We start from the raw sequence: 25,544 nt of genomic DNA, 5'->3' as shown, positions 1-25,544 counted from the left end.
ATTTTCTTTCCTCTTTCTGCCTTTGGAAGTTGCCTCCTTGCTGGGCTACAATCTCATCAGCACTGGTTATTCTTGCCAGTGAGTGTTGGTGGGTTATTCAACTGCAGCAAGCATCACACCTGAGCAGTGCAGAGACAGGATAGATACAGGGCAGGGGCAGGATAGGAATGGGACAGAGGGAGCACAGGAGCAGGAGAGCAACAGGAAAAGAGCAACATGGCAGGGGATGGAATCACGGTTTGAGTTCTAAGGTTTGCCCTAATGTTGAGAAAAATGATCAAATATTGAAATGGGCGAGCAAAATAATTGAAGACTATATTTTCCTACTTTACACTTCCAGTAGAAAACCTTGAACACTGGTAGCACATATTTGAAATTCAGGCCAGTGCAGCACATAATTTTCTAACTATTAAATTAAAAGCGCACATGAACTTTACAAATGTGCTCAGGCTCCCTGGTAGATGCATAAAGTTGGGAAATTATCCTGTCACTCTCCATTTTGGATGTTAGCAATTCCTGGATAGTTTTAACAAGAAGCATAGATAAGAACATATGAATAGGAGTAAGCCAATCAGCTCCTCGAGTCTGTTCCGCCATTCAGTCACATCACTACTGATTTGTACTTCAGTTTCATTTACCCACCTTTGCTCCATACCCCTTAATATCCTTACCCAATACAAATCTGTCCTTCTCAATCTTTACAGTTTAAGAACATGAGAACGTAAGAAATAGGAGGAGTAGGCCATTCAGCCCCTCAAGCCTGCCCCGCCATTCAATAAGATCATGGCGGATCTGTCCCAGCCTCAACTCCTCTTTCGGGCCTGCTCTACATAACCCTTGACTCCCTGAGATTTCAAAAATCTATCTACCTCCTCTTTCAATATATTTAGTGACCTAGCCTCCACAACTCTTTGAGGTAGAGCATTCCAGAGATTCACCACCCTCTGAGAGAAGAAATTCCTTCGCATCTCAGTTTTAAATGTGTGCCCCCTTATTCTGTAACTATGTCCCCTAGTTCGAGATTCCCCCACCGGTTGAAACATATTCTCAACATCTACCCTATCAAGCCCCCTTAAAATCTTATATGTTTTAATAAGATCACCCCTCATTCTTCTAAACTCCAATGAATAAAGGCCTGACCTGTTTAGCCATTCTTGATAAGACAGCTCCTTCATCCCAGGAATCAGCCTAGTGAACCTTTTCTGAACTGCCTCCAATGCTAGTATATCCTTCTTTAAATACGGGGACCAAAACTGTACGCAGTGGTCCAGGTGTGGCCTCACCAACACCCTGTACAGTTGTAACAAGGCTTCCCTATTTTTAAACTCTAACCCCCTAGTAATAAAGGCCAAAATTCCATTTGCCTTCCTAATTACTTGCTGCACCTGCATGCTAACTTTTTGTATTTCATGTACAAGAACACCCAGATCACTCTGTACTGCAGTATTTTGTCGTCTTTCTCTATCTAAATAATAATCTGTCTTTTTGTTCTTCCTACCAAAGTGGATGACCTCACACTTTCCCACATTGAACTCCATCTGCCGTGTTTTTGCCCACTCATTTAACCTATCTATATCCCTTTGCAGATTCTTTGTGTCCTCATCACAACATGCCTTCCCACCTATTATTGTATTGTCAGCAAATTTGGATACACTACACTCTGTCCCTTCCTCTAAGTCATTAATATAGATAGTAAATAGTTGAGGCCCTAGGATCGATCCTTGTGGCACCCCACTAGTTACGTCTTTCCAACCTGAAAAATACCCATTGATCCCGACTCTCAGCCTTCAGTGTGTTAGCCAATCCTTAATCCATGCCAACACATTACCCCCAATACCCTGAGCTCTTATTTTGTGCAATAACTTTTTATGTGGCACCTAATTGAACGCCTTCTGAAAATCCAAATACACTACATCTACCGGTTCCCCTTTATCCACTCTGCTTGTGTTATTCTCAAAGAACTGGATCAAACTTCATTTGATCCAGCATCCACAGCCTCTTAGGGGAATAGAGTTCCAGATTTCTACCACTCTTTGTGCAAAGGAGTGCTTCCTAATTTCACTCCTAAGTGGTACGGCTCTAATCTTATTATACCCACCTGTTCTGGATTCCCCACAGTTTCTCAGTATCTACCCTATCAAATCCTTTTATCGTTTAACCACTTTGTTTTAGATCATTCCTTATTCTTTTATGCTCAAGGCAATAACGAGCCAAGCTTATGCAGCCTGTCCTCATAATTTAAACCTTTAAGTCCCTGTATAATTTTGGTGAATCTGCCCTATTCCCTTTCCAAGACAAATGTTACCTTTCTGCCCAGAACTGAATGTAGTACTCCAGCTGAGATCTGACCAGGACACTATATAATTGAACCATAATATCTTCCCCTTTGTAATTCAGTCCCCTTAAGTTAAAGGCCAACATGCCATTAGCATTTTGATTGCTTTTTCTACCTGTCGAGTAGCTTTTAGTGATTTGTGTACATAGACACCCAAATCTTTTTGTTCCTCCACAGTTCCTAGTTAAGAAAATACTCCAATTTGTCTTTCTTGGAGCACATTGAACTCCATTTGTCACAGTCATGTCCTCTCATATCATCTATCTATGCCCTGTGTGACTTTCTGCTCCCAGCTGTACAACTTACTGTGCCTCCCATTTTAGTGTCACTGCAAACTTGGATATACGGTTTACTATTCCTTTATCCAAGCCATTGACTTTTCCATCCAAGACTGCACAGGGGTGACAACACTATCATAGCTATCATAATTGTTGCATTATGATGATCAAATCCTATTTCTGGGAGTTCATTTTATTTTTAAGTACTCAGTCTCCAATTATCATTCAGCATATTATATAGTCTTTTATTGCAAATTGGTTTTTGTTTCTCCATTTTGGGGCTATGAATGAATCTGTCAAAGTAATCAGATTAAAGGAACAAAAAAATGCACTGGTGTAATAGCCACAGTTGATTCAAGAAAAGACCCTCTTTCATTATTTTAATCACAGGCAACAGCCTACCATGAAAATGCCATCTTGGCATTCAAACCAATCTCCCTATTTATTGGCAGTGGACCAACTATGTATGGTTTGCTTATTCAGATGAGAATTGACAAGGTAGAAGAATGCAGCACACACCCAGAACATCAGCATTGCTACATTTAAGTATTCCCAAGGCAATCGGCAAAGGATGCTCCTCTCTGAAAGGGGAATGGATAGTAAAATTTCCTCTTTAATAATAATTGGAATGAGCTGCTCCACATACCTAGTTTAGTTCATGGGTTTCCTATAAATTTACATTAAATAGAGTTCAATTGATATATTTTTGTTCACTTACGGTCCTTATCCTTTGTGTAGGGCCTGTTTGCTGGTCCCGGTAGCTCATGACTTCCATGTCTCACATGGCCAGTAAAAGGTCTGGATGAACTATAACTTGGGGCATTAGACCCAGTTCCTCTCGAACTCATATCTCCTTTGTACCATTGACCACTCTAAAGAAAATAATTGTTGATGAAGCATTAGTTTCTTATGCTAAGCTACCTGAAGTACCAAACTTTATTATGAAATGAGGTAGCAGAATAACAGGTTGCCAAATACAGGATTTTCCTGTGCTATCACGATGCGAGAACTTGAGAAAGCATGAAACAAAGGGTATCTGCTCCTCCAGAGCTAGCTCTCCCAAATTCCCTTTATAATTTGTGTTACCATGGACTCCACCCCCACAAAAACTTAAAGTGACTGAACACAGATGGGCAGGACAAGGTTAAGCGCTCCTAAATATACCGCCCACAAATAATGGTGCCACAATCAAAATCATGAGAATGATGACAGATTCTTTGCAGGTGAAGATCATGGAAGGCTAGGCAGTTGGCATGATCATTGGTGACTGAAGAGGCTAATTCTCGATCTGCAGGCTCTTGAGCAGTTGGGGCACAAGAACACCTAGCTTGGAGGGGCTCTGGTATAAGCAGATTCCTTCCATTGTCTGCCCCTTCCTTCAGCAGACCCGCATCTGTTTGTTTTGAACTTGTAGGCTGCTTTCCCGGTTGTTGTGTGCCAGCTGTCTCTGTTGGTAGCCTCCTATGCCTACATTCATTGGTCAATGTCAGCCAGAGAGAGCTGTCTTTTCAGCTGGTCTTTGAAGCATTTGCGAGGTGTACCTCGACCTCGCATACCAGAGCACAGGTCACCATAAAGCACTGCTTTTGGCAATCTGGAATCCTCCATGCATAACACATGTCCTGCCCAGCGCAATTGGTGTTGTAACAGAATGCATTCAATGCTAAGCAGATTAACTCTGTTGAAGACTTCAATGTTTTTGATGTAGTCTTGCCATTTGAAGTTCATGATGGTTTGAAGACAGAGTTGATGGAACTGCTCCAGAGGTTGCATTTGTTTCCTGGACAGAACCCATGATTCTGAGCCATACAAGAGAGGGTGGTGATGTCAACTACTCTGTATACTTGAGTTTTGGTAGAAATGCATAGTGAATGATTTCACCAGACACACTTTGAGAGGTGGCCTAAGGAGCTGTTGGCCTTGGACAGTTGATTGTCTATGTCCTTGCTGACAGTTGCATCATTTGGGATAATGCTACCTAGATAGATAAACTGTTCTACTGTCATGAACATCAGATGGCAGGACTACATCAAATACATTGAAGTCCTCAACGGAGTTAATCTGCTCAGCATTGAATGCGTTCTGTTACAACAATAAACAGAAGACACAGAATAAGCTCTTCTGTGGATTTGGTATATGCCAGTAGTCGTTGCAGGTTGACGAGACTGCCATCTGTTTGGAAGAGGATGTATAAGTCATCTGTCAAGCCTGTCTTTTCCTCTTGAAGCATCATACTGAAGCAAATAGAGAAAAGGGTCGGTGCTAGCACACACCCTTACTCAATCCCATTGGAGATAGGGAAGCTGTCTGAGAGGCCTCCATTCTGCTTAACTTGACCTTTCTGGTCTTCATGCAGTTGATGGAGAATGATGAGGAACCTTGGAGGGCATCCCAATCTAGATAGTATTTTCCAAAGTCCGTCTTGGCTGTCTGTATCAAATGCCTTGGTAAGATCTATAAAAGCAGCATAGAGGCCCATGTTTTGTTCTCTATACTTCTCCTGGATCTGATTTAGCACAAAAGTCATGTTTGTAGTTCTCCTATTGGATCTGAATGCACACTGACTTTCAGGGAGGCTTTCTTCAGCTACTGTCAGAATAAATCTACTTAGAAACACTCTGGCCAAGATTTTGCCTGCAAAGGAGTGTAAGGTGATGCCTCTGTAGTTTGAACAATCAGACCTCTCGCCCTTGTTTTTGTAGAAGAACTGTCCCTTTCTCCCAGCATTGCTTTAAACAGATCTGTAAGCCTATCAAGGATCATTTCCCCTCCCTGTTTATAGACGTCAGCTGGAATCCCATCTATTTTGGGTGAGATATTAATTGTGCTGTAGTGGTCTTTATCTCTTCACAGATTGGTGTTTCATCCAGATCAGACTTTACTTCCCTCTGGGAGATCTTTGCGATGGACGTCTCCTGCACCATCTGCTGATCACCAAATAGGCTTGCAAAGTGTTCTGACCATCGGTCCAAGATGGACTCTTTATCTATGAGCAGGGTTGTGCCATCTGAAGATTTTAGTGTTGACTCTACCTGGTGGGAAGGTCCATGTACAGATCTTAAGATTTTGTTGAAGGATCTCATATCTCCCATATCTGCATATATTTTCATCCTCTCAGTGAGCACTGTATACCAGCTGTTTTGCATGATTCGGAGATTGGTTTGCAGAGTCCTGCAGGTTTCCTTATATGCAGCTTTTATAGCCTGGTCATCTGGGCATGTAAGTAAGCTATTGTGGCAGGGGGGTTTCTTTTGAAGAAGCTCTTGGATTTCCATGTCATTTTTATCAAACCAAAAAAAAGCCAACTACTTCTGCAGCTGTTTCTTGTAGGATGGATTTCAACTCTTCCCACTGTTCTGCTGGGTTAATATCACTGCCTGGAATCAGGTCACTGCGGAATTTGTCTTCAAGCTTGCTCTGGAAAACTGCTTTCACGTCTGGTAGATAGAGAGAATATATTTGTAGCTTCATTGTTTGTGGGCCTTTTCTTTTGGGTGATGGTTTGATTCTGAAGACAATGTTAGCTCAAACCAGCCTGTGGTCGTTGTAACAGTCAGCACTGGGCATAACTCTGGTGTGTAGTATGCCCCATATTCACTTTGGCACACCAGAATATAATTCAAAAGGTGCCAGTGCTTTAAGTGTGGATGTCTCCAAGTGGTCTTAAAAATGTCTTTCTGCTGGAATATAGAACTAGTGATGTTGACTTCATGCTCTGTGCAGAATTCCGGCCGAAGTTGACCATTATTATTACAGTTGCCAATGACATGTCTGCCCAAGACACCTTGCCAATGCATTTGGTCACGCCCAGCTCTTGTGTTGAAATCTCCAAGTATGATGAGCTTATCCTAGGAGTCAACCTTCAGTAGAAGGGTGTGCATGTCACAGTAGAAGCTTCTTTGGTTACTATATCAGCTTGTAGGGTAACAGCATATATGTTGATAATGGTAACGAGTTGGTTATCCTGGATCGGTAGTGATAGGGATATGTGTCAATCAGAAAAAACAATGGGGAGGTTCTGAAGCCTGCTGCGAATGGAATTCTTAATCATAGATCCAACAACTGGGAGGCGTTGTTCATCTTTACCTTTCCCTGACCAGAAAAGTGTATAACCTGTTTCATGCTCTGTCAATGATCCCTGCTCTGTGAAACAATCTTCACGGAGTGCTGTGATGTCAATGCCCAGCTGGGCAAGCTCTCTGGCTTCAAGTGCGGAAAGTCTTTCAGGGTGTCTGTGCTCATCTGAAATTGACAATGTGTGAACATTCTAGCATGCAAGTTTCAAGATATTTTGACTCTTTTTGTTTTGTATTAGTTACTTATTTCTTTTGCGCCGCTGTAGGAAACGCCCATTAGCTATATTAAGCGAATCAGGTGAGTCGAGACAAGCAATGTTTGGGCCACCTTTTCGAGGCTCATCTCTATTTGGAGCAAGCAGTGTTATCCCTAGAGAAGGCTACTTGGTCACTGCAGGGCTCCCGTCTGATGCTGCTGTCGCAGGTCAACTGTCAAACAATCTATACTACTCACTTACAAGAAGGAATGAAATTGCGACTGCCAATGCCATCTTGTACCTGCCAATTTCGCCTGTCCCCCATCATTCTAGGACTTCCCTACCCACCTGTGCTAAGTCTGCTTAAAGTGGAAATCAGCTCACAAAGACTATTCCCACTCTTTAGGCGAAGTCTTTCTCCACAGTGGCTCAGCAGGCTGAGAAGTCTGCAGAAACTGCAAGGCTGTAGGTGTTATCACAGAATTACAGAATTGTTACAATGCAAAAGGAGGCCATTCGGCCCATTGGGTCTGCACCGGCTCTCCGGAACAGCAATTCACTTAGTGCCATTCCCCGCCTTCTCCTTGTAACCCTGCATGTTTTTCCTGCTCATGTAACAGTCTAATTCCCTTTTGAATATGCTTCAATTGAACCTGCCTCCACCACATTCTCAGGCAGTGCAGTCCAGACCTTAACCTCTCACTGCGCGAAAAAGTTTTTCCTTATGTTGCCTTTGCTTCTCTTATCAATTACCTTAAATTTGTGTCCTCTCGTTCTCGATCCTTCATGAGTGGGAACAATTTCTCCTTATCTACTCTGTCCTGACCCCTCACGATTTTGAATACCTCTATCAAATCACCTCTCGACCTTCTCTTCTTCAAGGAAAACAGTCCTAACTTCTCCAATCTATCTTTATAACTGAAATTCCATATCCCTGGAACCATTCTTGTAAATCTTTTCTGTGCTCTCTCCAATGCTCTCATATCTTTCCTAAAGTGCGGTGCCCAGAACTGGACGCAATACTCCAGCTGAGGCTGAACTAGTGCCTTATACAGGTTTAACATCAATATAACTTCCTTGTTCTTATACTCTATGCCCCTATTAATAAAGCCCAGGATGCTTTATTAACCGCTCTCTCAACCTGTCCTGCCACCTCAATGACTTGTGCACATATACACCCCGGTCCCTCTGCTCCTGCACTCCCTTTAGAATTGTACCCTTTATTCGATATTGTCTCTTCATGTTGTTCCTACCCAAATGAATCATTTCACATTTCACTGCATTGAACTTCATCTGCTGCCTGTCTGCCCATTCCACCAACTTGTCTATGTCCTTTTAAAGTTCTACACTATCCTCCTCACAGTTCACATGGCTTCCAAGTTTCATATCATCTATAAACTTTGAAATTATGCCCTGGACACCAAGGTCTAGGTCATTAAAATATATCAGGAAAAGCAAGGGTCCCAACACTGATCCCTGGGGAACTCCACTACAAACCTTCCTCCAGCCCAAAAAACATCCATTGCCCTCATCAACACTCTCTGTTACCTCCTCAAAAAACTCCAGCAAATTAGTTAAACATGATTTTCCCTTAAGAAATCCATGCTGGCTTTCTTTAATTAACTCGCAATTGTCCATGTGACTATTAATTTTATACCGTTTTATTCTTTCTAGAAGTTTCCCCACCAGCGAAGTTCAACTGACCGGCCTATAGTTGCTGGGCTTTTCTTTACACCCTCTTTCAAACAAGGGTGAAACATTTGCAATCCAGTCCTCTGGCACCACCCCAAGTCGAAGGAAGACTCAAAAATTATGGCTAGTGCCTCCATGATTTCCACCCTCACTTCCCTCAGTATCCTTGGATGCATTTCATCCTGCCCTGGTACCTTATCCACTTTAAGTACAGACAGCCTACCCAATAGGCCCTCCTTATCAATTTTGAAACCCTCCAGTGTCTGAATTACCTCCTCTTTCACCATTGCCTGGGTTGCATCTTCTTTCTTGGTAAAGACAGATGCAAAGTATTCATTTAATACCTCAGCTATACCCTCTGCCTCCAAGTGTAAATCCCTTTATGGTCCCTAATTGGCCCCACTCCTCCTTTTACCACTTTTTCACTATTTACATGCCCACAGAAAACTTTGGGATTCCCTTTAATGTTCGCTGCCAGTCTCTTTTCATGCTCTCTCTTGGCTTCCCTAATTTGCTTTTCCACTTCCCATCTGGACCTTCTATATTCAGCCTGGTTCTCAATAGTATTTTCTACTTGACATCTGTCATAAACACACTTTTTCTTTTTTATCTTAATCTCTATCTCTTTTGTCATCCAGGGAGCTCTGGATTTATTTACCCTACCTTTCCCCTTCGAGGGAACATACCTTGACTCTGCCTGAACTATCTCTTCTTTGAAGGTAGCCCATTGTTTAGCTACCATTTTTCCTGCCAACCTTTGATTCCAATTTATTTGCCCCAGCTCTGTTCTTACCCCATTGAAGTTGGCTTTCCCCCAGTTAATTATTCTCACTCTGGATTGTTCTTTGTCCTTTCCATAGTCAGCCTAAACCTTATGATACAATTATCACTGTCCCCTAAATTATCTCCTACTGATACTTGATCCACTTGACCCACCTCATTCCCAAGAACCAGGTCTAGCAATGCCTCTTTTCGCATTGGACCAGAAACATACTGTTGTAGAAAATGTTCCTGAACACACTCTAGGAACTCTTGCCCCTCACTACCCTTTACACTATTACTATCCCAGCCTATGTTTGGATAATTAAAGTCCCCCATTATAACTATCCTATAATTTTTGAACCTCTCTGTAATTTCCTTGCAAATGTTTTCTTCCATGACAACACCGAGCAATGTAACTGCATCTTTTTTGTTCCTTAGCTCTAGCCAAATTGATTCAGTCCTCGACCCCTCTGGAACATCCTTTTTCGCAACACTGCAATGCGCTCCTTAATCAATCCCACCACCACTCCCCCCTTTTTCCCTTTCCTATCTTTCCTGAATACCTTGTATTCAGGAATATTTAACACCCAGTCCTGCCCTTCTTTGAGCCAGGTTTCTGTTATAACCACAACATTATATTTCCACATGACAATCTGTGCCTGTACCTCACCACAATCCATGCATTCACATACATGCACATTAACCCTGATTTAGACTTTATTACTTTCTCCCTTACTCTGACCCCACCTAATAACTTACTATTCTCTACTCTAGTTCTATCTATCTCTCAGTATTCTGTGCACCTTGGTATTCTTCTCTGATATTACCTCCTGGTTTCCACACCACAAGTTAGTTTAAACCCTCCCCAATAGCACTAGCAAATCGCCCTGTAAGAAACTCATTCCTGGCTCTATTTAGGTGCAACCCGTCCGGCCTGTGCAAGTCCCAAACCTGATCCCAATGTCCTGGGAATCTAAAGCCCTCACTCCTGCACTATCTTTCCAGCCACGCATTCATTTGCTTTATCCTCCTATTTCTATACTCACTGGCGCATGGCACTGGGAATAATCCGGATATTACTATGTTTGAGGTCCTGCTTGCTAATTTTCTACCTAGCTTCCTAAATTCTGACTGCAGGACCACATCCCTCTTCCTACCTATGTCGTTGGTACCAATGTGGACCACAACTACTGGCTATTCACCCTCCCCGCTCAGAGTGCTCTGCAGCCGTTCAGTGACATCCTTGACCCTGGCACAAGGGAGGCAACACATCATCCTCAATTCATGTCTGCGGCCACAGAAACACCTGTCTGTTCCCCTGACTATTGAATCTCATATCACTATGGGGCTCTTCCACTCTTCCTTGTGCCCACCTGTGCAGCTGAGCCACCCGTGGTGCCATGGCCTTGGCTGTGGCTGCACTCCCCAGATGAAACGTCGATTTTTCAGTATTCGGAACTGAACACCTGTTGGAGAGTGAGATGCACTCAGGGGTCTCCTGCACTACCTGCCTGTTTCTTCTTAATTGTCTGGTGGTCACCCATTCTCTCTCTGCCTGCATGCTCTTAAGCTGTGTGGTGACCACATCAATAAACATGCTATACACGAAACTCTCATCTTCGTGCATGCGCCGCAGTGAGGTCAGCTTCTGCTCAAGTTCCGCAACCCGGAGCTCAAGGTGCTGTAACTGACAACACTTCCCGCATATATGGTTATCCAGGACCCAAGAAGTGCATTCCTGATGTTGGAGCAACCCTGCCATTCCTCTAACTAGTAGATATTAAACCTTGGTCCTACAAATAACTCCTTCTACTAATAATACTAATAACCCTACCAATAGTAAGAAACGTTATCAATAGTAATAATAATAACCTTACTACTGCTAATACTTTCTTCTTTGGCCTCCTTATATGGAGAGACAATGGGTAAGTGCCTGGAGGTTGTCAGTGGTGTGTGGAGCAGCGCCTGGAGTGGCTATAAAGGCCAATTCTAGAGTGACAGGCTCTTCCACAGGTGCTGCAGAAAAATGTGTTTGTCGGGGCTGTTACACAGTTGGCTCTTCCCTTGCACCTCTGTCTTTTTTCCTGCCAACTGCTAAGTCTCTTCGACTCGCCACACTTTAGTCCCGCCTTTATGGCTGTCCGGCAGCTCTGGCGAACACTGGAAACTGACTCCCACGACTTGTGATCAATGTCACAGGACTTCATGTCGCGTTTGCAGACGTCGTTAAAGCGAAGACATGGACGGCCGATGGGTCTGATACCAGTGGCGAGCTCGCTGTACAATGTGTCTTTGGGGATCCTGCCATCTTCCATGTGGCTCACATGGCCAAGCCATCTCAAGCGCCGCTGACTCAGTAGTGTGTATAAGCTGGGGATGTTGGCCGCCTCGAGGACTTCTGTGTTGGAGATACGGTCCTGCCACCTGATGCCAAGTATTCTCCGGAGGCAGCGAAGATGGAATGAATTGAGACATCGCTCTTGGCTGTCATACGTTGTCCAGGCCTTGCTGCCATAGAGCAAGGTACTGAGGACACAGGCTTGTTACACTCGGACTTTTGTGTTCCGTGTCAGTGCGCCATTTTCCCACACTCTCTTGGCCAGTCTGGACATAGCAGTGGAAGCCTTTCCCATGCGCTTGTTGATTTCTGCATCTAGAGACAGGTTACTGGTGATAGTTGAGCCTAGGTAGGTGAACTCTTGAACCACTTCCAGAGCGTGGTCGGCAATATTGATGGATGGAGCATTTCTGACGTCCTGCCCCATGATGTTCATTTTCTTGAGGCTGATGGTTAGGCCAAATTCATTGCAGGTAGCCGCAAACCTGTCGATGAGACTCTGCAGGCACTCTTCAGTGTGAGATGTTAAAGCAGCATCGTCAGCAAAGAGGAGTTCCCTGATGAGGACTTTCCATACTTTGGACTTCGCTCTGAGACGGGTAAGGTTGAACAACCTGCCCCCTGATCTTGTGTGGAGGAAATTTCCTTCTTCCGAGGATTTGAACGCATGTGAAAGCAGTAGGGAGAAGAAAATCCCAAAAAGTGTGGGTGCGAGAACACAGCCCTGTTTCACGCCACTCAGGATAGGAAAGGGGTCTGATGAGGAGCCACCATGTTGAATTGTGCCTTTCATATTGTCATGGAATGAGGTGATGATACTTAGTAGCTTTGGTGGGCATCCAATCTTTTCTAGTAGTCTGAAGAGACCACGTCTGCTGACGAGGTCAAAGGCTTTGGTGAGATCAATGAAAGCAATGTAGAGGGGCATCTGTTGTTCGCGGCATTTCTCCTGTATCTGACGAAGGGAGAACAGCATGTCAACGGTCGATCTCTCTGCACGAAAGCCACACTGTGCCTCAGGGTAGACGCGCTCGGCCAGCTTCTGGAGCCTGTTTAGAGCGACTCGAGCAAAGACTTTCCCCACTATGCTGAGCAGGGAGATTCCACGGTAGTTGTTGCAGTCACCTCGGTCACCTTTGTTTTTATAGAGGGTGATGATATTGGCATCGCGCATGTCCTGAGGTACTGCTCCCTCGTCCCAGCACAGGCATAGCAGTTCATGTTGTGCTGAGAGTATAGCAGGCTTGGCACTCTTGATTATTTCAGGGGTAATGCTGTCCTTCCCAGGGGCTTTTCCGCTGGCTAGAGAATCAATGGCATCACTGAGTTCCGATTTGGTTGGCTGTATGTCCAGCTCATCCATGACTAGTAGAGGCTGGGCTGCATTGAGGGCAGTCTCAGTGACAACATTCTCCCTGGAGTACAGTTCTAGGTAGTGCTCAACCCAGCGGTCCATTTGTTTGCGTTGGTCGGTGATTATGTCCCCTGATTTAGATTTGAGGGGGGCGATCTTCTTGATGGTTGGCTCAAGAGCTCTCTTAATGCCATCATACATTCCTCTGATGTTTCCGGTGTCTGAGGCCAGCTGAATATGACTGCATAGGTGTTGCCAGTAGTCGTTTGCGCAGCGCCTGGCTGTTCTTTGTGCAGTGCTTCTGGCTGCTTTAAGTGCTACGGATGTTAAATCGCTGGGGGCTTTCTTGTAGTTCAACAGTGCAATGCGCTTAGCGGCTATGACAGGTTCCAGCTCTTCATTATGAGGTTGAAACCAGTCTGCATTTCTCCTCGCACTTCTGCCGTAGGTGGTCAAAGCTACTAAACTTTGCAAATACTAATCTATCTTACCCCCACTATTAATATACCCCACCAATACTAAAACGTTACCAATAGTGATATAACCACACCAATAATAATAAACTTTATTTAAAAATAAAAGGTAAGACTCACCAGCTACCCACTTGTTATTTGTGATTAATATTTTTAATGTTTTTAAACTACCAGTTTTTTAGACTCAGTCCCTAAGCAGCAAATACTCATCAGCCAATCAACTCACCGCTTTCCTGTGATGTCACGGTTTGATATTATTTTTAATCTCCGTTGTGTAGAGGTAGGTTCCACGCGGTCCACTGCTGGCCCACCGCTCCCAACGGTCCCCAGGTAAATGAAAGGCCCTGGGTCTCAATTTATCCGCTCCTGGTAGTTAGCTCCACACAGGTCCGCCGTGCCACAGCGGCCGCTGCTCCCAACTCCCTCCAGGTAAGTTAAGTTGGAGTGTCCTTCTCCTAGCCTTTGGCTTGAGAGTCTGCACTCAAGGCAGGGGTATTGTTTGCCCGTAGGTGGGTTTCCAGCTGTCAGTTCTCTTATGCTTGAGCCGATGCCCTTCAGATGTGGAAAGTTTGCCTTGTGGTCATTAAACCCATCAGGTCTCCTTCTCCCGGTCCGCCAAAACAGTCTGAGTGCTGACCTCTAGCTGCTAGCCGACAGAGTAAAGAGCAGATCCTGCTGAGTCTTGGGGGTGGAGGTGGGGCAGGGTTAGCTCGATTACACAGGCTGCTCACAGCAGCAGCTGTAGACTTTCCTTCTCCTCCACTACCGCCATCCTGTGGCACTTGTTCACATCCTGCCTCAGCAATAAACCCCCATGACACTCAGCACTAATCCTCCTTAATAAACCACCCCTACCTCAGCACTAAACCCCTCAACAAAACCCCTATCTCAGCACTAAACCCCCTCAATAAACCCCCAACTCAGCAATAATCCCCGTCAATAAACCCCCCACCTCAGCACTAAACCCCCTCAATAAACCACCCCCGTCTCAGCACTAAACCCCCTCAATAAACCCCCAACTCAGCAATAATCCCCGTCAATAAACCCCCCACCTCAGCACTAAACCCCCTCAATAAACCACCCCGTCTCAGCACTAAACCTCCTCAATAAACCCCCAACTCAGCAATAATCCCCCTCAATAAACCCCCCACCTCAGCACTAATCCTCCTCAATAAAACCCCCACCTCAGCACTAAACCCCCTCAATAAAACCCCCACCTCAGCACTAATCCCCCTCAATAAACCCCCCACCTCAGCATTAAACCCCCTCAATAAACCAACCCGTCTCAGCACTAAATCCCCTCAATAAAATCCCCATCTCAGCACTAAACCCCCTTAATAAAACCCCCACCTTAGCACTAAACCTCCTCAATAAAACCATTCTCAAAACTAAACCTCCTCAATAAAACCCCCACCTTAGAACTAAACCTCCTCAATAAAATCCCTGTCTCAACACTAAACCTCCTCAATAAAACCCCTGCCGCAACACTAAACCTCCTCATTCAATCTCCCGCCTCAGCACTAAACCCCCTCAATAACTAATGCCCTCAATAAAAATCCTGCCTCAGCACTAAGCTCCCTCAATAACTAATGCCGTCAATAAAACCTTGTCTCAGCGCTAAACCCCCTTCATAAAACCCTCTCCTCAATAACTAACCCCCTCAATAAATCTCCACCTCAGTAATAAATCCCCACACCCTGGCTCTCCGGCCGCTTGGAGTCCGTCTCCTAAGTACTCATTAGGTAATTGCCATGGCACATCCTAATGCTACCATCAGTCCTTGGGAGAATCTCTAGAATGCGCACTTAGGTGAGGTGCCATACTCCAGACAGATTCTGTACATTTAGAGAATACAAATGGGAGAAATATAAAAGTATAGTATTCTGTGAAATTTCTCTCTGACCCCTAAATCAATCACCTAAATCGAACATTGTGGTTTCCATTGTTCAGTGTTGATCAAGCTGACTGGTATAGAAGACAATCCACGAACTACAATAGGCAACAACAGCCTTGAACATATTTGACCTTCAAGTTTCCTTTTTGTGCAGTATCACTTACCTGGTTGTAAGGCTGATCAGACTGGCCAGGGATAACATCATAATTCACGACACTCAGCATATTAAATGGGACATGGCCAATCTCTCCAAATTTGCTCTTCAGCTTCCACCACTGCTGGTTTTCTTCTAGCACCTGCAGGGAGAGAGTCAGGGGTTTAGATTGTGTTGACAGGGTTTTCTGTTCCAATGATAAAGCCGTCAGATGTGGTTGTCTGCTCCAATGTTTAGCCTGGTGAATTTCCCCAGAATCTATATTTTAAGGTGAGCTGCTGCTTGCATGTGGGAACACTCTGTTGTGGAAGCTGGGAAATGACTGCTGCTGCAGCATTGTGTCACCTACAACAGCTTAAAGGGACAGACAGCTATGACAAGTAGAAAAAACTGTCATTGACTCTGACAAACCACCAGCACTCTAATGATATGGCCATCTTAACTTATGGTTCCTCCATTGATTCATTTTGCTGGTTTGGCCATTTAAGTTCATTAAAATAGTATGCTTGTCCTCACCACACCTGATGCCTGTTCTGCTTTGCTATTCTGACTGTCCAGCACTGCCAAGGTGATAATGCACCATATGACATCACTGTCATTATGACCTAATTTCAATGCTCCTGCCGATATTTGTTGGAAGGGGCCAATGGAAAAATTGATAGCGATCTAATCGAAGCAGCAATTGGAATGGAGTGGGAGGTCAGGGGACAACTGGAGTGTGGTGGATGGGGAAAATAGGACAAATGCCAATTAACTATGTCACCAGGGGAAGGGGAGTTAAAAGAACTCAAAACATACTGGGAATTCCATGGTCTTTAAAATTCATGAATGAATAGCTGGAAGTGTGTGCAAACTGTGAAATGTGTGTGCAAGGCTTACATCAGTGGTAAGTGTGTGAAGGTGAAATGAAGCATATAAATGTTAGGTATGAGGTCTGATTGATCGAGATTGTTGGTACATGGGTGGTGGGGGCTGTGGTCATTTGAACAGTACCTTAGGCAAATGGTGTAGTTGGTAGAATATAACATTTGAAGCTGCATTCACTGACCATGACCACTCATGTGAGGTCATTGAATTTCTTGTGGTACAGCATCCAGGTTCTTGGAGCTTGACTCCTGCCATTGGCCCTCATGGCTAAAGGTCTGCTCAAATCACAAAACAAAATCCCGACCCAAACCTGATGGAAACAAATCGGACCCAAGCCTGGCCCTGCCCGAGTCCCTCCATTTTGCCACCGAGCCTGACCTGACCTGAGCCCAACCCGACCCGAGCCCTAAGGCCAGACCCGGAAAAGCAGCCCGACCCGACCCGAACCCGACACAGGTCACCGGGTTCCGTTGGGTTCGGGTCGGTAGCAGGCCTTTACTCATGACTATCTACTCCTATTGTCTTTTCAGCATGTTTCTGAAGGGTGACCGGGCCTTGTACGGATACAGGACATCTCTTCTACTTCTCACCTCCTCCGCCAAGACATTCAGTGTAGTGTCCAAAAACATGAAGCCCATGCTCCTCCCATGTTATGCCATTCTTCACTGTTTCCCAGGTCAGATTCACTTTCTGAACTACTGCCAACAACTGCTCTAGCCACAATGCACCTCCCTTTTAGGAGGTTCAGGCTCGCTTTAAATGGTGCTAGGAAGTTTCAAGTTTGGCCCACTCCTGATGTGTGCTGTCAGTGAACAATGTAGTTAGCACTATCTGAATGCAGCAATCATTCAAATGATCAGGTAGCACAAGGTTGGTGTGCTTTCTGCATAACATTGAATGGGCACAGGTTCATCCCAGATTGCGATCCCCAGGCCTGTTTTTGGGGCTATCCAATTTAGCCCCAGGCTGCTGGAATGAAGATATTGCAAATACACCCAGCAGCCTTAGTATAGAATAACATGGAGATTTGGAAAAACTACATTAAGAGATCAACTGATGCTCTTGTACTTAACATTATGGGATATTACTGAAATATCCTTTCACAGGCACCACCTTCAGGTGTAACAGATACTATAGGTATAAGTTGACAGTTCTCAGGTGATTTTGGCCATATACAGAGCCTGACATGGGAGTTTTCAATGTATTTTGAAAAGGAATATTGTGACCCACTAATCCTTTTTACTACACACTTTTTCAGTCCGTCAAGCATAGAAACCCACCACCAGCTTTAAGAGGCTCCAACTGAGGAAATCAATGTGGATACAATTTCCTTCCACTTAATGCCCTGCAGGGATATACCCCATTTACCCACATCCAGAGAACCTGAACATCGGGACCACCAAATTTTTGTGAAGGCTACTTACTGCTGGAGTTTTGTTTAAGCAGCTAAAAAAACTATGTGAATTAACCAGCACAGAGTACTTATGAGTTTCCTGCTTCTTGTCCAGTCAGGACCAATTTCTCAATTAAAAGGTTAACTGTACAGGAATAAGCATTCGCATAAAAATGTGCAATGTTTTTGTGAGTTTGCAATTTAGAAATGCAAATTTGTGATGTGAGGATGAATGCCTTTTAAGAAGAAATTCATTGAAATTGCATTCTGGTGGCACATGGAGGGATTGTCTCGATTCCTTCTGATTGGCAAAACTCAGCCTTCAGCAAGCCATTAAAAAAAAAGTCCCCCACCATTTCCAAACTTGCAAAACCTGCTTTTTGCTTTATCACAGCTCTTTTTAATGATGGCCATTTTGCTCCCATCACTGACTTACTGGGCTACTTAAAGAGTCCTGTTTACATAGAAACAGAGAAAATAGGAGCAAGAGTAGGCCATTCGGCCCTTCGAGCCTGCTCCGCCATTCATTATGATCATGGCTGATCATCCAACTCAGTAGCCTGTTCCGGCTTTTGCCCCATACCCTTTGATCCCTTTAGACCCAAGACCTATATCTAACTCCTTTTTGAAAACATACAACCTCAACTGCTTTCTGTGGTAGCAAATTCCACAGGCTCACCACTCTGGGTGAAGAAATTTCTCCTTACCTCAGTCCTGAAAGGTTTACCCCATATCCTTAGACTATGACCCCTGGTTCTGGACTCCCCCACCATCGGGAACATCCTTCCTGCATCTACCCTGTCCTGTAGAATTTTATAGGTTTCTATGAGATCCCCCACCCACCACTCTTCTGAACTTCAGCGAATATAATCCTCACCGACTCAATCTCTCCTCATATGTCAGTCCTGCCATCCCAGGAATCAGTCTGGTAAACCTTCGCTGCACTCCCTCTATAGCAAGAACATCCATCCTCAGATAAGGAGATCAAAACTGCACACAATATTCCACGTGTGGCCTCACCAAGGCCCTGTATAATTGCAGCAAGACATCCCTGCTTCTGTACTTGAATCCTCTTGCTATGAAGGTCAACATACCATTTGGCTTTTTTACTGCCTATTGCACCTGCATGCTTACCTTCAGCAACTGGTGTACAAGAACACCCAGGTCTCGCTGCATATTCCCCTCTCTCAGTTTATAGCCATTCAGATAATAATCTGCCTTCCTATTTTTGCTACCAAAGTGGATAACCTCACACTTATCCACATTATACTGTTTCCAGTAGTCATCATCTGACTCAAAGGCTATTTTATTCTGACCATTTAGGTTTTTTAAGGATGAATAACAGAGAGAGAGAGAGTGGGGGTTGGGGGAATAATTGAGAAAAGGGGAAAAGAGAACCTGAAAAGAGGAAGAGGGAGAGAAAAAGGAAATGTGAATTGGATGTGAATGGCCGGGAGCAGAGGAGACAAGGGAGGGATACATCTGAGCCAGATGGGAGTGGGAAGGAGAAAGAGAGGAAGAGGGAGAAAAAGATGGATGAAGAATGAGACAAACACTTGATGCAGATGTGGGGAAGGATGGGTAAAAGGAAAGGAACAAAGACAGGATGGTGGGGAAAGAGAGGGTTACATGAACTATACAGGAGAATCGTGGTGATAGGTAGAATAGAAGCAAAACTTGGAGTAGGATGGTAAAGGTACCTCCCAAAAGATCAGGAGGTTGCATGTTCAATTCTCACTGTGCAGAGTTTGCTGATCCCAATTGGGGATTAGTTGTATTACAATTCACCCTGCATAAAAAGAAGGGGAGACCAAGCGATGGTTCTGACCTCTGATTTCTTCCAAGTATCCCTTCTTAGAAAGCACATGGGCATAGATCCTGAGACTGACTTGATTCTGACCTTCCAGTGATTGGTGTGTAATCTTGGAAACATCTTGACCTCCAAGGATACCCTACTAATCTCCCCCAATTTGAATAGTCACTAGCTGGTCAATAGTGTATATTGGAGTCAAATAATCCCCTGAAATCAATCCAAAATTCTTTCTCAACAATCCTGTAGTTGCGATGTTGCAATTGTTAATTCTTTTGCATGAATATAAATGCACATCAATGGACATGGAACATAAGGAATAGAAGCAGGAAAAGGCCATATGTCTCCTTGAGCCTACTCCACCATTCAATAAGATTATGGCTGAGCTTCTACATCAATTCCACTTTCCCAACCTATCCCCATGCCCTTGATTCCCTTAGTGCCTAAATGTTTATCAATTTTGGTCTTGAATATACTCAATGGCTAAGCATGCACAATCCTCTGGGGTACAGAATTCCAAAGATTCATAATCCTCAGAGTGAAGAAATTCCTCCTTATCTCAGTCCTAATTGTCTGACCCTTTATCCTGAGACTATGACCCCTAGTTCTGGACGGCACAGCCAGGGGAAATGGCATCTCAGCATCTACCCTGTCAAGCCATGTCAGAATTTTATAAGTTTCAGTGCAATCACCTCATTCTTCTAAACTCGAGAGAATATATATCCCTCACAGGATAGCCCTCTCATCCCAGTAATCCATCTAGAGGACCTTTGTTGCATCCGCTTTAAGACAAGTAATTCCTTTGGTAAGGAGACCAATACTGTACACAGTTTCACCAAAGCTGCATACAATTACAGCAAGACTTCCTTACTCTTATATTCCAATTTGCAGCAAAGGCTAACATACCATATGTCTTTCTAATTGCTTGCTGTACCTGGATGTTAACTTTCTGTGATTCATGTACAAGGACACCCAAATCCCTCTGCATACCAACATTTACTAGTCTCTCAGCTCTTCAAAAAAACTTCTGCTTTTCCATTCTTCCTATCGAAATGGATAATTTCACACTTCCCCACATTATATGCTATTTGCCACCTTCTTGTCCAATCATTTAAATCTATATCCTTTTGCAGCCTCTTTGCATTCACCTCACAGCTTACTTCCACACCAAGCCTTGTATCATCAGCAAACTTGTGTATGATACGCTCGGTCCCCTCATCAAAATCATTGATGTTAACTGTAAATAGCTGAGGCCCCAGCATTGATCCTTGTGGCACTCCACTAGTTACAATGTGCTATCTCAAAGGTGACCCATTTATTTCTACTCTCTGTTTTCTGTCCGTTACCCAATCCCCAATCGATGCTAATATACAACCCCAATCCTGTGAGCCCTACACTTGTGTAACAACTTTTTGTGTGGCACCTTATTCAATACCTTCTGAAAATATTATAACTAGATATTCTCCCTTGTCTACCATTCTAGTCACACCCTTAAAAAACTCTAATATGATTTAGCTTTCATAAAACCATGTCTACTCATATTGTGATGGAGCAGAATGGCAGCTGCTGTCTGTGCAAGAACAGGGTCAGAACTAAATACCATTTATTTACACACAAATACCAAATTACAACAGAATATTCAGCAACCGTAGCATGATTTAAAGAGTCAAATCAAGTTGGACACAGGGCAGTTACAAATTACTTAAACAGAACTCTCCCAGTGGGTAGATGCACATTTGTTGTGGTAATGAGTTACTCAGATTAGGTGGGTCCCAGGTTTTACCCTGAGTTAGTTGAACTCAGCAGCTGGGGTGCAACAATTGGCCTCAATAGCTGTGAATTAGGAAAAGGAAGAAAACCAGCCTGGAGTTCCTTTTCCTGATGCTTTTCACACATTAAGAATGGCCATTTGGATGAATGGAATTGTACCCCAGTGAGAGTCAGTGCCTTCTGCATATCTTGATTAGATGGCAGACGTAATTAAATCACACATAAAAAATACACGCACACACGCACGCACGCGTGCAAAATAAATAAGTTTCTCACCTCCAATATCTCATCCCTTAAGGCAGAAAGTTCATTGGAATTTCTTGCCACAAAGTCATACACTACCCGAACATACTTTTTTGGTTGGTGGATTCCTTGTGCCTCATAATTTCTATTGAAAAAGCAAAACAGGCAACAATTCTAAACATCACTTGCAGTGTTTTACAGTAAGGACATGTAATCATTTTTCAAAAAGGCAAAAAGCCTGGAGATACTTTTTCTGTGTTTGCTGATGATGAGAAATGACTAGCCCCTGCCTAGCATTATTTCCTGCAGCAGTAATAGATAGCAAACTACAGGAAAAACTAGGTAATACTACTCAGATATCCTCTCATCTTCCTGCTAATCCCTTTCTGACACTTCCCTGTATCTTGAAAACTTTTATCATTCACATGGGGCTGCTGGCCAAATGACTTGGTTGCCATTGTCATGACTACCACCATTCACTACTGCTGGCAAGGAAACAGCATCCACAAAAATAAATTTCCTGTTCCCAGTACTGTGAGTCTTAGTCTTCACCAGTAGAAATATCTTGGAACCAACTAGTGCTAGAGATGATCCACACAACCATAATGGTAAGAGGCCTTTCCCCACAGAAGGCTTGAATTCAAATTTACTTTTACCATGCTGTTCCACAATGTTGTGTTTCAGTTGCTCCAATAAAATCTTGCGTGATCACTTTCCTGTTCCTCAAAAAATGTAAATGTGAATCTAATAAATTTGATAAAGTAGTTATGCTATTAAAGAGAGTTAAATGAAGAATCCAAATCCTTCAATTAGGCCCCAATCAGTAACTTCCTACTACATATATAATCTAACTGAATCCATAGGATGTAATCACTTCTGGTTATGTGCAATATTCCCTATAATATTTTAAAATCCAGATGCTACTCTATGTATGTTAATGTGATAAGATAGTATTGTTTAAATACCGGAATACAATTAGCATGGTGTTAAAGTACTTGTGCAGGATTTTCAGAACTGCCCCTAAACTAATAGTATTACTGAGAGAACGGTGTCCCTTTGTAAACACATCTCACCTGTATATTGGGTTGATAATGACACACTGCTCCGCTGATACTTCTCAATCCCCAAAACAAAATTACAGGTTTGCTATGTATTTTTTCATGAAGGTGGTGTCTTTCTGAAATTAGTCTATCTGATAGTAAATTTAACTGCTATATAATATTCTTAGGCTAACTGATCTTATGGCAAACACAGAAATTGTAACAGTGATATGTTATCACACTTATTATCCATCACACTCCTTTAGTTCACTTCATCTAATAGTAAATACAGCACAGGTTATATAGCAGCTAACAAACTACCGTCTTACAATTGGTGAAGTCAGAAGGTAGTTGAAGTAATTCTGTATCAGTGCCTACCAGCAGGTGGGCAGGAGGGAGGAGCACTAATACACATGAACTCTCAAAAACTGCCCTCTGAAGAGTGGTGATTATTTATTGGGTGATTATTTAAGCGTTCAGCTGTCCCAAGCAATTGACTGTCACTTAGGCAGTAAGGTTTGGCAAGATATTCTATTGTGGGAATGTATCTACTGAGCCAAATCCTGTCTCCACCTGACTTTCACATTGATACAATTTTCAGCAAGAGTCACATGCCAGCAATTGGGAATCTCTGCCAATTTCCTTTCCTTAGCCCAGAAGCATTGAGACCCATTGAAGCCCACCCTGGCTGAGTTCAGCTAGCTCAACACAGACCTTCTGATCTATATAGCTTTCTACTACACAGGAAAAAGCCCCTTTACCACATTAAAAACATGTTCAGCTTCTCAAACTGACAGAAAGGGCATTAACTTTAGGCTACATTTAAAACAGCACGTTGTATTGCAGGGCTGTGGAAAACTGATTCTTGAAACAAGACAGAACAAGCATGCAAATCACCATTAAACAAATGCAGCTAGAGTAATTAAATCCAGCCACCATTAGAAACTTGGCAAATTATAATCCCCTTCATGTTAATAAAACACAAAGGCTCCAATTGTTCCTTGGGTGCTGCAGGATCCAAAATTGACATGGAAGAGCTAAGGCTCCTGACTTCAATCTGTGTAAAAATAACCATATTGCCAATGGAATCCCTGCTAATCAGTAGATATGTTTTTATTAGTGATAAACTAACTTATTTACTGGGCTATTGTTCTCATTTTTAATCATTCTTGGTCTAATGACATCATACATCAGCTGTCACTAAGAAGGTGGCTAACCTGCCTCCAAGACTCTTCCAATTCTGCTTGACAACGTGTGCACAAGAGCAGCAATGGGAGGACTCTCCCTCTAATTTATCCTCTTGTGGAAAAGCACCTAGATTCTAATCTGCACTTTGCCACTGAGATCAATGAATGTAATTGTGGGATCACAGGTGTCAAATGGCACCTCAGCGCAGGAGGTTGGTGCTCCAGTACATCGCCACATAATTTCAGAGTTTCTCTCTGAAACCTAGACAATTGCAGTATTCAAAGGTGATGCCAATCTGAATTTTAACTGCTAAATATTCTCAAATTAAAGTCTACATACTGTGTATTCTTTCCCTAGGCTTTGGTTGTTATGTTGGTGCTCCAGTACATCGCCACATAATTTCAGAGTTTCTCTCTGAAACCTAGACAATTGCAGTATTCAAAGGTGATGCCAATCTGAATTTTAACTGCTAAACATTCTCAAATTAAAGTCTACATACTGTGTATTCTTTCCCTAGGCTTTGGTTGTTATGGTTGAAAGGACAAGTTTCACCATACCCACCTGGCAGAAATCAGGTGGGTGAGCAGTTAAAATTGCACAGGTTATTTACCTACCCAGGAGCCACTGGCCAGTTGGTTGCAGTTTTTAACCTGTTCTACTAAGCAGGTGATAAGGATGCCTACCCAAACCCAGTAGTGTCCTCTTTTACATATGAAAGGGAAATTGTGTTTGACTAATGTATTAGAGTTCTTTGAGGAAGTAACAAGCAACTTGGTTAAAGGGGAACCTGTGGATGTGGTGTACTTGGATTTCCAGTAGGCATTTGACAAGGTGCTGCATCAAAAGTTATTTCAACAAAATAAGAGTCCATGGAGTAGCAGGTGACATATTAGCATGGATAGAGGATTGGTTAGCTAACAGGAAACTGAGAGTAGGCATAAATGGGTCATTTTCAGGTTGGCAAACTGTAACAAGTGGAATGTCACAGGGATCAGTGCTAGGGCCTCAACTATTTACAATCTATATCAATGACTTGGATGAAGGGACAGAATGTGTGGTTACAAAATTTGCTGATGACCCAAAGATAGGTAGGAGAGTAGTTGTGAAGAGGACATAAGGAGTCTGCAAAGGGATATAGATAGGTTAAGTGAGTGGGCAAAGATTTGACAGATGGAGTACAACGTGGGAAAGTCCACTTGTCCACTTTGGCCAGAAGAATAGAAAAGCAATGTATTATTTAAATGGAGAGAGTTTGTAGAACTTTGAGATACAGAGGGATCTGGGTGTCCTAGTGCACGAAACACAAAAAGTTAGTATGAGGTACAGCAAGTGATTAAGAAGGCAAATGCAATGTTGTTGTTTATTGCAAGGTGAATGGAATGTAAAAGTAGAGATGTTTTGCTACAGTTATATAGGGCATTGGTGAGACTACATCTAGAGTATTGTATACAGTTTTGGTCTCCTTACTTAAGAAATTATATAATTGCATGGAAGCAGTTCAGAGAAGGTTCACTTGACTGATTCTTGGGATGAGAGGGTTATCTTATGAGGACAGGTTGGACAGGTTGGGTCTATATTCATTGGAGTTTAGAAGGATTAGAGGAGATCCCATTGAAATATATAAGATCCTGAGGGGACTTGACAGGGTGGATGTGGAAAGAATGTTTCCCCCTGTGGGAG

The 25,544-nt window shown here is 43.3% G+C and overlaps 1 protein-coding gene across 6 annotated transcripts in view; it reads right to left on the bottom strand.

The window, feature by feature from the left end:
- eps8l2 (EPS8 signaling adaptor L2) overlaps positions 1-25,544 on the bottom strand; it is a 229,748-nt gene that overhangs the window by 16,993 nt on the left and 187,211 nt on the right. For all 6 annotated transcript variants that reach the window (XM_068046206.1, XM_068046209.1, XM_068046207.1 and 3 more), the window contains 3 exons: positions 21,670-21,781; positions 15,564-15,695; positions 3,332-3,485 (listed from right to left, as the gene is read on the bottom strand). In XM_068046206.1, coding sequence (XP_067902307.1) covers positions 3,332-3,485; positions 15,564-15,695; positions 21,670-21,781 — 398 coding nt within the window. The remainder of the gene's footprint in view (positions 1-3,331; positions 3,486-15,563; positions 15,696-21,669; positions 21,782-25,544) is intronic.

The sequence above is a fragment of the Heterodontus francisci genome, chromosome 14 (assembly GCF_036365525.1).
Source record: "Heterodontus francisci isolate sHetFra1 chromosome 14, sHetFra1.hap1, whole genome shotgun sequence".
Classification (NCBI taxonomy): Eukaryota; Metazoa; Chordata; class Chondrichthyes; order Heterodontiformes; family Heterodontidae; genus Heterodontus; species Heterodontus francisci.
The sequence above is the reverse complement of the archived record's forward strand: the minus strand, read 5'-3'. Positions and strand labels throughout refer to the sequence as shown.